The 12021-nt window shown below is 42.1% G+C and overlaps 1 protein-coding gene across 2 annotated transcripts; it reads left to right on the forward strand.

Annotated features, from left to right (window-relative positions):
* The first annotated feature begins 550 nt into the window (after nt 1-550).
* Nucleotides 551-10272, forward strand: LOC128088862 (semaphorin-4D-like). 2 transcript variants are annotated; one of them, XM_052699736.1, is made up of 15 exons: nt 551-1046; nt 1599-1889; nt 2262-2407; nt 2740-2799; nt 3003-3101; nt 3403-3502; nt 3648-3758; nt 4076-4227; nt 4533-4708; nt 5750-5906; nt 6245-6467; nt 6922-7037; nt 7462-7628; nt 7879-7931; nt 8932-10272. In XM_052699736.1, exons 2-15 carry the CDS (start codon nt 1787-1789, stop codon nt 9558-9560), a joined length of 2292 nt encoding a protein of 763 aa, XP_052555696.1. In that variant the 5' UTR covers nt 551-1046; nt 1599-1786; the 3' UTR covers nt 9561-10272. The 2 variants fall into 2 exon arrangements, with proteins under 2 accessions (XP_052555696.1, XP_052555697.1); XM_052699737.1 differs by lacking the exon at nt 551-1046 and adding an exon at nt 1063-1197.
* Nucleotides 10273-12021: the final 1749 nt, after the last annotated feature.

Here is a 12021-nt window from a genome sequence, read left to right on the forward strand (position 1 = left end):
ATGAGCTCCTCAGATGAGAACATGCTCAAAGAGCAACAGGGGACTTCTGGGATAAATGGCTTTTGTCAACTTTGTCACGGAGGTGACTTGCTCAATTGCAGCAAGCGTGGAAAATGTTTGTGTTGTCTGTGGGCAATAAAGTTACTGCTGGTCAGGAAAGCGCTGGCACACGGTGTGTTCTCTGAGCTTCTTGTGCCTCGTTCCTGCCATTAGAAGGCTGTGCTCGTTTTCTTGAAGATTGCCTCCTAGCAAAGCTGTGCTCCGAGGGGCAGGTTGGGTTTCGTTGGATAACAACACAACAGAAAAGCAGCAAATGGAATGCAAGGAAATCTTATTTTTAACAGCTGCCCGCTTGGCAGAACTTCCTTACAGCCTGGTTTGTTGTTGGGGTTAACAGTCTGTACAGGTTTGCAAGACCTCTAGAGACAGAGCTGGTGGATAGGAAGTCAGAAGTACGAAAAACCATCCGTAAGGAGAAAGGACTGAGAACCCAAAGCTCTGCCTTTGATGCCCTGTCAGTCGCTGTGTGTTTACTGGCAGGGTTCTGCTCATCTGCAGTGCTCCCCACACAGAGCAGCCCAGGCTTTATTTCGCTCCTTATCCATCAGTCACTGAGAAGACACAAATCAGCTTCACGCGTATTTGATTTGTATGTCTTTTCCAAACTCATAGCTTACTCCTGCACATAAGCAGTGCATAAAACTGTATCATAGAAACGATAAAGAAAAACGAATTGTTCTGCGTGTCATTTGACACAGAAATGAAAAGCAACCGCTCCTGCTGACTATCAGTAGCTCGGTCCTAACACTGCTCGAGAAACCAGCGTCAGTAAAAGAAAAAGTTCAATTAGGGACCGACGATAATGATTTTCTTCGGGTTTCCACACAACGCACCTCACGCGACACCGCCTTCCCGCCCGCAGGCGGGGAGCGTCACGTGAGCGCAGCGCGGGGCGCCAACGGGCGCGGGGCTGAGGGAGGGGCCGCCATCTTGGGGTCCGTGGGCTGAGGGGAGCCGGCCTCGGGCGCTGCGGTGCGGGCTGCTGGGTGCGTTCTTAGCGGGGTGGGATGATGTGTGGTTGAGGGATAGCTGGAGGAGGCTAACGGGGCATGACTGCCCTGCCACAGCCTCGGGATGTGGTCCCCGAGGGAAGGGGTCGAAGCTGAATTTGCTGTGGGAATCAGGGTTGGAATTGAGGTTTGTCCACTGCAATACAGGTGAGATGGGATGGCTGTGAATGCGTGGTGTTTTGAGCAGCCATCCTAGGGGCTGAGATCAATGCTGATCAGAAGAAATTGGTTCTCAAATGCCACGGTCTGTGCTGCTGGCCCAGAAAATGCCTCAGCCAAGGTGTGGGCAGTGTCTGTCCATGGCAGTCACAGCCTGGGTTACAATACAGTGGCAGACATTTATTTAATAGCATTCTCAAGTTTCCAACGTGATTTATTAACTTCATTTAATTCCTAAAGTTACTTCATTTGGCTTACATCAGTGGTTTCCTCAGGTGTTGCCATTTGCACACAGTTGAAATTGGAAAAAGCACAGATTCTTTACAAAAAGAGGTGTGGAAGCTGGCGTTGTGCTTTCTGTAATTGCAGGTGACTGCTGCCTAGCACTGGTTTTGCTTGGGATTTGCTGGAGCACTTTAAAGGTTTACTGCCAAGATTATCAGGAAATACCTGCTTTGGAGGTTGTCAGCAGGACATCTTCAAGAACCATGAAGAAATTGTGATTATAACAAGGAGTAAAAGCTGGGAAAAACGTTTTTCTAGTTGAGTCTCAGGAAATGGGTGGCACTGCTGTTGTCCTTTGTCTTGTTTTGCAATTAATGCAAGAGGTAAAAGCATCTGTTGGGAACTGCATTCCCAGAAAAACAGTAAAATACCAAAGTAAGTGAAAAGGAGTCATTTGATGAGCAGAAAGAAACATAAAACAGTACTGGGGGTTCATTTCTTACTAGGGGCAGGAAGGAATGCTATTGACTGTCTCACCCCAGTGTTTTACTTGCATTTATGTAAATGACTCAGGAACACCCAAATGTAGTGTAATAATGATAGTGTTGTTTATTCTTCCTGTGTTAAATTGGGGAAAGAATATACATATGCTTATCTGAATACTTTGGATTATTTAGAAACTCTTTTGGAAGTACATATAAGCTTTCACATTGCTTGGTTATTATTTATTTTCAACCTGGAATTCTTACTACATAACACTGAGTTCCCAGTGATAATTTGCTTTAAAATAACGTCTGTGTTTCATAGCTCTAAATGCAGAAATGTTTGTGAAAGAAGGCTTGTCCAATGTCTCCGCTCTCCTTGTGGATGAAGAAACTGATAGGCTGTTTGTTGGAGGCAGGGATGTAATATCTGCCCTGGATTTGAATAACATTTCCAGAGAAACTGCCAGGGTAAGTGAAGGACCTGCCTTCATTTTCAGCCTTTTTTCAAATCAAAGCAAAACTTTGACTGTGGATTTATTTATTTGGATGTAATATGCTGATTTTAACATATATAATTTTACATTTCAAATCCTGAAGCTTTATTGCTAACTCTTATTTTTGAGGCCCCTTTTATACCTCTATCCAGGTTGTTTTTTACAGCACCTTGCACTTTACACAGGCATCTAGAAAAGTGCTTATATACCTCAGTGTATTCAATGTTAAGTTTCCTTTGATTTTCTTTTTACGCGTAATTTTGAGCTAAGTTTTGCAGCATACCAACTAAGAAGCCCACTCTGTAGGAACACTGGTTGGCTACGCAGGAAAGACAGCTGGAATGTATTCGTAGAGGCAAGGACAAGGTGGGTGAAACCTTAGTTTCCTCCCCCAGCTTATTAGCTAAAATCAAAATGGCTGCAGTTTGATGTTTCTTTTTAGTAAAGAACTAAAATCAAGTTCATTTAAACCTGTTGGTTTCTTTGTGTGCTGCTAAGGCAAGAAAATTTTCGCATGCAATCTGTCACAGGATTTAAGTGTGCTCTTTTGTTTTGTTTCATTGTTTCAGATAAGGTGCCAAAACTACATCCTCGTCCTGCGTAAGATCAATGATTCCCACCTGTATGTCTGTGGGACAAACGCCTATCACCCGCTGTGTGACCACATGGTAATTAGATCTGAATGTGGGTTTTACTTGAAGGAGCTCAAGTTGTGGCAGATTTTTAAACGCCTTTCTAAGAATGTTTCATTTGAAAATTCATAACTCTCCTGGTTCTCTCAGAAACACGTGAAACACCAAGATGCCCAGATGCTGTTTCTTTTTGCATGAGATTCACATTTCTGTAGTTACTTCTGTGATTGTTTTCCTTTAAGCGCATTTGCCAGTTGTTAATTCATTGCCAATTTGCCAATGTTAATACACTGAAAGGGTGTTTTCTTCATCCTATCAAAGTGATTGCTTGCCTTAGGTTATCCAGAGGACAAAGATGCATTTGCAAGGAAGAGCTGAAGAGAGCAGAGGGAAGTGTCCTTTTGAGCCAACTCTGAAACATGCAGCTGTTTTTGTAGGTGTGTTTTCACTGATGTACAGCCTTGAAGACTTTTTGTTATCTTCATTCTGCTTTTGAATAACAACCCATTTGTTCCTTAAGATTTGCCTTTGTATTTTAAAATAAAGTACTTGATGCTTTTAGTTTTCTCCAAACCTTTACAGATGGGGCATTTTACTCAGCTACTTCAAATAATTTCTTGGGAACAGAACCTATAATACTTCGCAGCATGCAAAATCCTGTAAGAACAGAATTTAAAACGTCTTGGCTAAATGGTAAGAAGCTTTATGCATACTTCAGGCTCAAGAGAGCATCTGTTGGTGTGTGATCCATCTCTAGAATGTAACAGTGTGTTATGTTGGGTTGGCAGTGGCCTGAAATGGGAATTCAAAACGTTGTGCCTGAGATCTGCAGTGATGAGGCAAGCCTCTGCCTCTCTCCATTTAAAACGCAATTCCTTCTTTTAATTTTTCATATTCATAAATACTTTTCAGCTCTTAACTTTAATTAGACTTACTGTTAAATCAATATCTGCTGTTTGTGAGTTTTCTTAGTGCTAACTTAAATTGCTTTTTGTATTTATGCATTTCAGAACCAAGCTTTGTTGGCATGGAAATAGTACCTGAAAGTGAGTTTAGTCCAGATGGAGATGATGATAAAATTTATGTGTTCTTCACTGAAACAGCTGTTGAGTTTGAATTCTATGACAAGATTCTGGTGTCCAGAATTGCCCGAATCTGCAAAGTTAGTGTTTGAAATATAAAGATTTTGTTTACAGTATTTCAGATGAAGTTTTGTAGTTGAGCGTTTAATGTTGGTTTAGCCAAACAAAATTCGGTATGTTTTACTCCTGAATTTTCTCTCTCTTTTCTTTCACGCTAGAACAGAACCAGCTGCTCAGCTTGCATTTGACATTTAAACCTTTTTTCTAGGTCTTAGAACTGAGATTTGTATTGAAAGGACAGCTATATTTCTTTTACTACAGCAACATTATCAGATGATAATCTACATTTTATGTGTTGCAGTGTTGATGGTGTTCTTTTATTTAGGGTGACCTTGGTGGGAAGCGCTTACTGCAGAGAAGATGGACTTCGTTTTTAAAAGCCCGACTTTCCTGCTCCGTTCCAGAACTCGACTTCCATTTCAATATCATTCAGGACATCTTTTTCCTTAGGAGAGGGAAGTGGCAGGACAGCGTCTTTTACGGAATTTTTTCCCAGCAGTGGTAAGATAGAGGGCTTCATGTGCTGCTGAGTGTGTGATGAGCTGAATAAGGGCTCTGCTTCGGTTTTAACAGCCTGGGCCTTGTGGTGTTCACTCAGAACAAGGAGCTCTCAGCTGCTTACTCTGCTGTTTAATTGGCCCGTGTTTGTTTTTCTTACAGCACGATCATTCTGAGCAAACGTTGTCACCTTCTGAAACAAGATGGGATTGGTTCCAAGACCATCAACTGAGCACTAATCCAAAGCTGTTACTAAGTCAGATCTCGAGAGTTATGTTTTCTCCACTCAGATAGTGGAGTAATTATGTTCAAAATTGCATAATTAATTACACAAAGCCCTGGGTTCTGGTGTACGCTGCAGTACAGGAAATACCTGACATTTCAGGGTGCAGAATTATTCTTCTGTTCCAAAAGCAGCATTTGTCATGGCCTGCTTGTATGTGTGATGTTCTGTGAAAACAAAGCCAGAACTCCAGACTGCTTTCATGTTCTACGATTTGCTGACTTTTTCTTACTGCTCTGAGTAAGACAAAGTGTCTCCAACTTTGCCTGTCAAAAAATACCAAAGTAGCCATGAGTAACTTGCATGGTTTGTCAAAGCATCAGGATGCTCAGAATGCAGTTCATCAGCACTGCATGGCTTAACCTGCTGCCACCTGTTCACCTGTCAGCTTATTCCTGCTGGCAGGTTCTGTTCTCTGTCACAGCGTTTATTCCTTTGGGTGTGGTAAAGAGACACAGAATTTGTCTAAAAGGTGCTCGTTTTGTTACCTATTCCAATTTATTGGAGGGTGGTTATATGATTTTTAATAGAAACCTATTTAATACAGTATTTTGTGAATGTCTTTGTTTTATTCCTTCAGGGAATCGTGAAAACTGCAACATAGAAATAGGTATTTTTTTACTTTCACATGTGTGCATTGTGGTTACTTTCCACTACTTCTTTCTATATACGTTTGTTCTTTCAATCTGGTTATTTTGTAGTGTTTCTTCCCATATAAAACCTGCTTTTATTTTGCAGGAGTTCTGTTTCTTTCTTCTCAGGGGCAGGTTGGACGTATCAGCTGTGTGTGCGTACAGCATGGCAGGCATTCAGGAAGCCTTCTCCAAAGGAAGCTACAGGGGCCCCATAGCTGTGGAGCATTCCCACGTTAGATGGGTGGCCTTTAGAGGAGAGGTGCCAGTTCCACGTCCTGGTGCTGTAAATACAATTTTCCTTGTACTAATTAAACAATAGTTGCTCTCATCTTTTTTTTTTGGTAGCAAAGCATGAGTGCCTGTTTTACCAATATAAATGCTGTGTTTCTAGTCAGCAGAGAGCTGCTCGCTCTGTCACAGGCTTCTCTTAGGACAGCTGCTCTGCAGTTCTGTTCTGCAGGAGCTGTGGGGTTATTAACTGGTTTGTTTGAGGAAATCATGACTGTTCATGTTTGGAGCTAAATGGAAATACCAGGATTTAGAAGAAAATTCAGTGTTTTTCACATACCTTGCTGCGATGTAAAAGCAATTGTAATCAGTTGTAACGTGTTTTGTTTCCAGTGTATTGATAATTTTGCCCGGAATCTGGGGTATAATACATCTTCTGACCTGCCTGACAAAGTCCTGCAGTTTGCTAGAGATCACCCTCTGATGGATGGCGCTGTAAATCCAGTCGGTGGTAGGCCAGCACTGCTGAAGAGGAGCTCAAACTACACCAGGATTGTGGTAGACAGAGTTACTGGCCTGGATAAGCAGACCTACGATGTTATGTTTCTAGGAACAGGTGAGGGTTTTAATTTTAGAAGATATTATTCATCTTTCTGTATTTTGTGACAGATTTTTTTGCGCTTCAAAAAAATAACAGAATTCATTAGCTTTGTTTGAAGTTTTGCATTCAGGAGCTGTCTTGCTGGTTGAATATTTTCATATCAGTTAGATTAAATGGTTTTGGCTTGTTGGACATTAAAAGGTTCTCTTTAGAAACTTTCCATATCAAAGGAGACTTCACAGAACGATATTTGCAAATTCAGGGATTGTTTGAGGTCTTTTTTCTCCGGGGGGAAAAAAAAAAAGATTATTAAAAGAAAAAATAAACATTGCTTTGAAGAATTTCATAAATTCCTTATGCCCAGGAATGTCTGCTCCATCTCACCTAATTGGAATGTGAATTATCAGGCTAAAATGTTATGCAATGTTTAAACAAGTCCATAGATAAAAATGCATTTATTTTTATGTAGATGATGGATATTTGCATAAAGCTCTCAATTGCGATGGAGAAATGTTCATTGTGGAAGAGCTGCAGCTGTTTCTGTCCCCTGAGCCTGTGCAGTTCCTGCAGCTGTCTGCTAAAAAGGTAGAGCTGCTGTCCCTGCGCATGGGAAGTGACTGCTGTAATGACTTGCCTCAGGCCTGGCTCTTCTCTAGTGTTCTTCTGACCTTAGGTAGCCTGTAAATACCTCGTAATTCTGTTTCCATCACATATGAGCTAATAACACAATGCATGTTTTTATCTATAGAAAAAGAGCATGTTAGTGTAAGAATGTTATTTATTGCAAGCCTTATGGTCATTAAAAGAAATAGGGAAGGAACTCTATTGTTTTACATGTTACACAGAGCTGTTTTTTCTTATTTATATCAGCATCCATTCCTTCAAGGATTTTAGTTTACTGTGTTTTTTTTTTAATAACTACTAGGAAATAATATAATCCACGTTAGAAAATAACAATCTAAAATCTCATTCACCATTATGAAACGAAACCTCCCTCCTGTGTTTCTAGGGGATGCTCTATGTGGGGTCCCCGTCTGCAGTGCTGCAGCTTCCAGTTTCGGGCTGCCAGCGCTACAAGCGCTGCTTGGATTGCGTCCTGGCCAGGGACCCATACTGCGCCTGGTCTCAGGCTGCCCGTGCCTGTGTTCTGCTGCCACATCAGCCTGCTGGTACACAGTAAGTCACAGAATCACAGAATTGTGGGGCTTGGAAGGGACCTCCAGAGATCATTGAGTCCAACCCCCCTGCCAAAGCAGGTTCCCTACAGCAGGTCGCACAGGTCGGCATCCAGGCAGGTCATTCAGGTCTGCCAGATTGCTTTATAAGTGCGCTCCTACTGCCTGCAACACAAAACTGGGGTGGTTCCTAGAAATGGTGGAACATCTCTCTGGTTGTTACAGTTCTGTTGATGTTTTTATTTTCCCAGGAATTTAATCCAAAATGTGAAATATGGGGATGCTTCTGGCTGCCTTAGTGCAGGTATGTGAGCTTTTATTTGACAAATGAGTCTTCTAACATCATGCAACTGAAATGTTTGTTCAGCATGTGGTCACTGGGATCCTTACACTATAGAAAACCACAGTATTACAATCATACTCATTGTTACTCTTTGTGAATAATAAAGATAGGGAAAAAAAACCCACAATTAGTACCACCTAATGATCTTAACCCTTTCAGTCAGGCTGAAACTCAGGAAGCAGGGGTGTGTGTGTGTGTGTGTGTGTTCGTTTCCCTCCCACGTGCACTGCAGAAATCACATGGTGCATTAGCTGTCCTATTAAATCTGTCACTGCTTTTAGGATGCTGTTCTGCAGGCAGATCACAAAAGCTATTCAAAAGTACACTTAAAAAGAAGATGATTTGTTATCAGCCATTGAAAATACTTATTTTTAGTGAAATTGGTATTCTTTTAAATGTGGAATTTCACGTGTGTGTTGTTATTCATTGACTTTGTAATGAGTTGCAAGGTGCATGGCTTCTGTCAGTGTCACAAAATCTCTCTCTTACCTCCCCTTATGTCTTTTTAAAGTCTGTTGTCTGTAATCTTGTCTGAGAGTACACCACAAATGACACTAGGGCACTCCTTGGGCCAATAGAGAAACTTTAAAATACCTAATATAAACATTTCACAGATCTACACGGACAGATCCGTGAAGCTGTGTCATTAACAAATAGAAGAACTGAGGCATACAAAGATTGATCTGTTTATGTGTGCCCACATTTGAAGGTGAGCCAAAAGCACATTAAAACTTCTGGTCCCGTATCTTTTGGTTACACCTCAGCAGGAGTAAGGCCAGCAGAGGCACCCTGCCCCTGTGTTGGACCTCTTAGTCGTGGGATTGCTTTGTCTTTGCTTATGTGTCCATTACCTGTTTTCAGACTGGCAGGTTCAGTGGTGTGTTCTGAGCATGCATCTGCTTTTGTACGTTCAGCTAAATCTTCGGTGTTCTTACTTAAAACATTATCTTCATAATTGCAGAGAATGATGTGAGAAAACACCTCTTTACTCTTGGAAACAATGTTCATCTTAAATGTGTTCCTCTTTCAAATCTGGCAAGAGTAGTGTGGAAGTTCAATGGGAGCCGAATTCAGGATAAGGACTCTAAATACCTCCTGTATGATGGAGGCATAGCAATATTTAATGCGACAGCGGCTGAGACTGGATTCTATGATTGCCTCTCAGTAGAGACATCCAGAGCAAAGGAATTCTTTGTCACTGTGGCCCGTTATGCCCTTTATGCACAGCAGAGTACAGAGAAGGCAAATGTTAATGCTGCAACAGATGGCAATAACGAAGGAGAAGCTGTGGGATTTCAGTCCTCAGTATCAACTTATTTACTGAAAGACGCACCAAAACAGAAATCTGTGGGCAGCCAAAAGGAGAATCTTGTTTTAAAACTCCTGGGTGCAGGTTTTGCTCTTCTTTTCTTTTTCTTGTTCATTTGGAATTTCTACAAGGGCCATATATCTCTGCCTTGGAGGATCGGAGAGACCAGCTCCAAAGACACCAATGCAGACTTGGAAAATCCAGAACTGACCACAGAAAGATCAGAGGCTGTAAGAGAGAGCTCAGCAGTACAAGCAGACGTGCCTTGTCTTAATGAATAAATGCTTGTGAGTTTTCCTCAAGGAGTGCAGCGCAGTGCAGTGTGTGCAGCTCGTGGAGCTGCTTGCTTCAGATGAGGTTTCCTGCTAAGGAATGTGGAATGTCAATTTGGGTAGGAGTCAGAAGCTCAGAACTGAAGGTGACAAGCAGCATTGTGCGTCGCACAGTCGTGTTAGCAGCTGGTACTTTTAAAAGCAAAATGCCTTTTTGACACATTAGAACCATAAGAATAAATTTTTTTTTTTATCAAAAATTGACACTGATCCACTTTTTTGTATTGTTGGAGTCGCCCAATTACAGAAGTTAATACTTCAGAAGCTAATAATACTTAGCATTTAGTGCCTTTCACCTTCAGACTTTGTGTTTAATCTACGAATAGCAACTAATTAAGTCTCCCAATGTCCCGAGAGGTTGCTACTACCCTCATTTTTCATCAGGTTAGATTACTTGTCACTGACCATAGTATTGGTGTCAGATCCAATGCTTTGTTAGAAGTCCCTGAGTCGTCTTCACATCTTTCTCTATTTTTCTCTCTTTTCTCTTTATTTAACTGTTTTTAAAACTTCCCATACATTTATTTTTCTAATGTGCTTTTAGTGATACTGTGATGCATCTTTTCTGTGCAGAAGAGTCGTGAACTGACGTAAATACTGCCTAAATTGTTGGGGATTTATTGCTGAGGTTTGGTCAGAACTCCAGCTGTGCAGCTCCTTTTGTTAAAGGAGCTGAAAGTTGAATTGCAAGTTGCATTGAAAAGTTGAGCATTTTTTTTCTGAAACTCTTTTTCATTTTTCAAATAAAAGTTCTCTTACATTTTCTTGTTTGGAAAATAACACGGATTCTCGGCCTTTGGATTCCTGAAGAGAAGGCTGTGCTGCCTCACTCAGAGCGTGGACAAGAACTCTGGAATGGACATCTGAAAATTAAAGACTGTTCTGTTGGTGAGCTGTGCTGCCTGTCAGTAACCACCAGCGCAGAGCAGAAACTGGATCTGAGGGGCTCTGAAGTGTCTCAGAGTTTGAAAGGGAAGCGACTTCCTTGCAGGGTTCTGTTACCAGTATTCCTTCTCCCTCCCTGCATTTTATGGCAATTAACGATGCAGATGGGACGTGATGTGTGATAACGGAGGAAGTGATCGAAATTTCCATGCTTCCCTCTGGGAACTCAGTCGTTTCCCTCGGTGGAAGGAGATGCAGATGGAATACAGAACCCCATTTCAGAAAATCCTCACAAGGCTACCAGCGTTTGGTTTTAGTTCAATTCCTGCTGATCTAATTACCCTAATTTAAACGTGTAAAATAATTAGCTTCAAGGAGTTGCAGATAAGTTGCCGTTAACAGGTCGATATGAAAGATACTGTGCCCTACTTTCATTAGTATCCTCAGTGCACTTCTAGTCCTTGTGTCGTTGGTTCCCATGTTGCACATAGGAAGGGCAGAGAACAGGAAGCAGGAGCATTGCTGGTGCTCAGTACTGCCGGGGCAGAGCTGGAGCTGCTGGTTCCATTGCCAGCTCAAAGCATCTGCAGCTGCTCCAACTCACGTCCTGCCCTCACCCATCTGAGCACAGCAGAGCACTGGGCAAACATTCCTTCCCCACAGCCCCCAGCACAGCTCAGCTCTCCTGGTTCCAGCAGTCTGTGCTTGTAGCTGCTGCCATCGTTTCAAGCAGAGCTCGGACTTCATCTGATGTTACGCTTAAAATTTTTGGCAGCAAACTGTAGCCCCAAATGTAAGCAATAGCAAAGACACAGGAGACAAAGAATTACACCTGCCTCAGTAAACCTCCCTTTTAAATGCCTTAGGGAAAAGAGTGGAGTTGAAATGCTGAAAGCAGAGCGTGAAGTGTTGGTTTGTGCCGTTAATATTGAGTTACAGCACTGCTCCCACCTTTTATTGCAAAATTACTCGTACAAAGCTTACAACTTTGGTGCAAGTTCTAAAATGGTTAATGCATGGAGAAATTAATGCGCAGAACTGCATGGGATTAACAAAATCTCTCTTGGGAACATTTCCCATTAAAGTGCCCTGATAAGTAAAGAGCATAAATGAGGTGGGGATGATCCAGCAGCGTCACTCAGCAGCGCTGTCTGCTTATGAGAGGCTTCGTTAGAATAGTGGGATGTTTTAAGGTGATGCAGGCATTTGTGGGAGCTGAGCAGTGGTGTTCAGTGAGGATCTGAGTGGAATGCTGGAGGAAATGCAGGAATGCTGTTGTGCCAAAGCCGCACTTCAGGTTCATTACTGGACCTGCTCTAAAAACCTGTAAAACTGCGTGTGTGCTCATGCACTCATCCACAGCCTCACAGTTTCTGATGTAATTTACTTAAAGCTGAGAATAACTGCAGTTGATACCACTCCACTCTGATCTCTGTCACAAGCGACAAAATACGCAGCGCTCACAAGCAGGCCTCCATCCTGTTTGTCTTACATGTGGGAATGCCGGGCTGGGTGCACTTTGGGC

This window comes from Tympanuchus pallidicinctus, unplaced genomic scaffold (genome assembly GCF_026119805.1).
Source record: "Tympanuchus pallidicinctus isolate F22 unplaced genomic scaffold, pur_lepc_1.0 scaffold38, whole genome shotgun sequence".
NCBI lineage: Eukaryota > Metazoa > Chordata > Aves > Galliformes > Phasianidae > Tympanuchus > Tympanuchus pallidicinctus.

Bases quoted from the DNA above. Each gene is read 5' to 3' on its own strand.
- LOC128088862 (XM_052699736.1), top strand. From the start codon at position 1,787: ATGGGTGGCACTGCTGTTGTCCTTTGTCTTGTTTTGCAATTAATGCAA. The intron at 1,890-2,261 runs GTAAGTGAAAAG...TGTGTTTCATAG, and splicing joins AAAAACAGTAAAATACCAAA to CTCTAAATGCAGAAATGTTT. The intron at 4,228-4,532 runs GTTAGTGTTTGA...TCTTTTATTTAG, and splicing joins GAATTGCCCGAATCTGCAAA to GGTGACCTTGGTGGGAAGCG.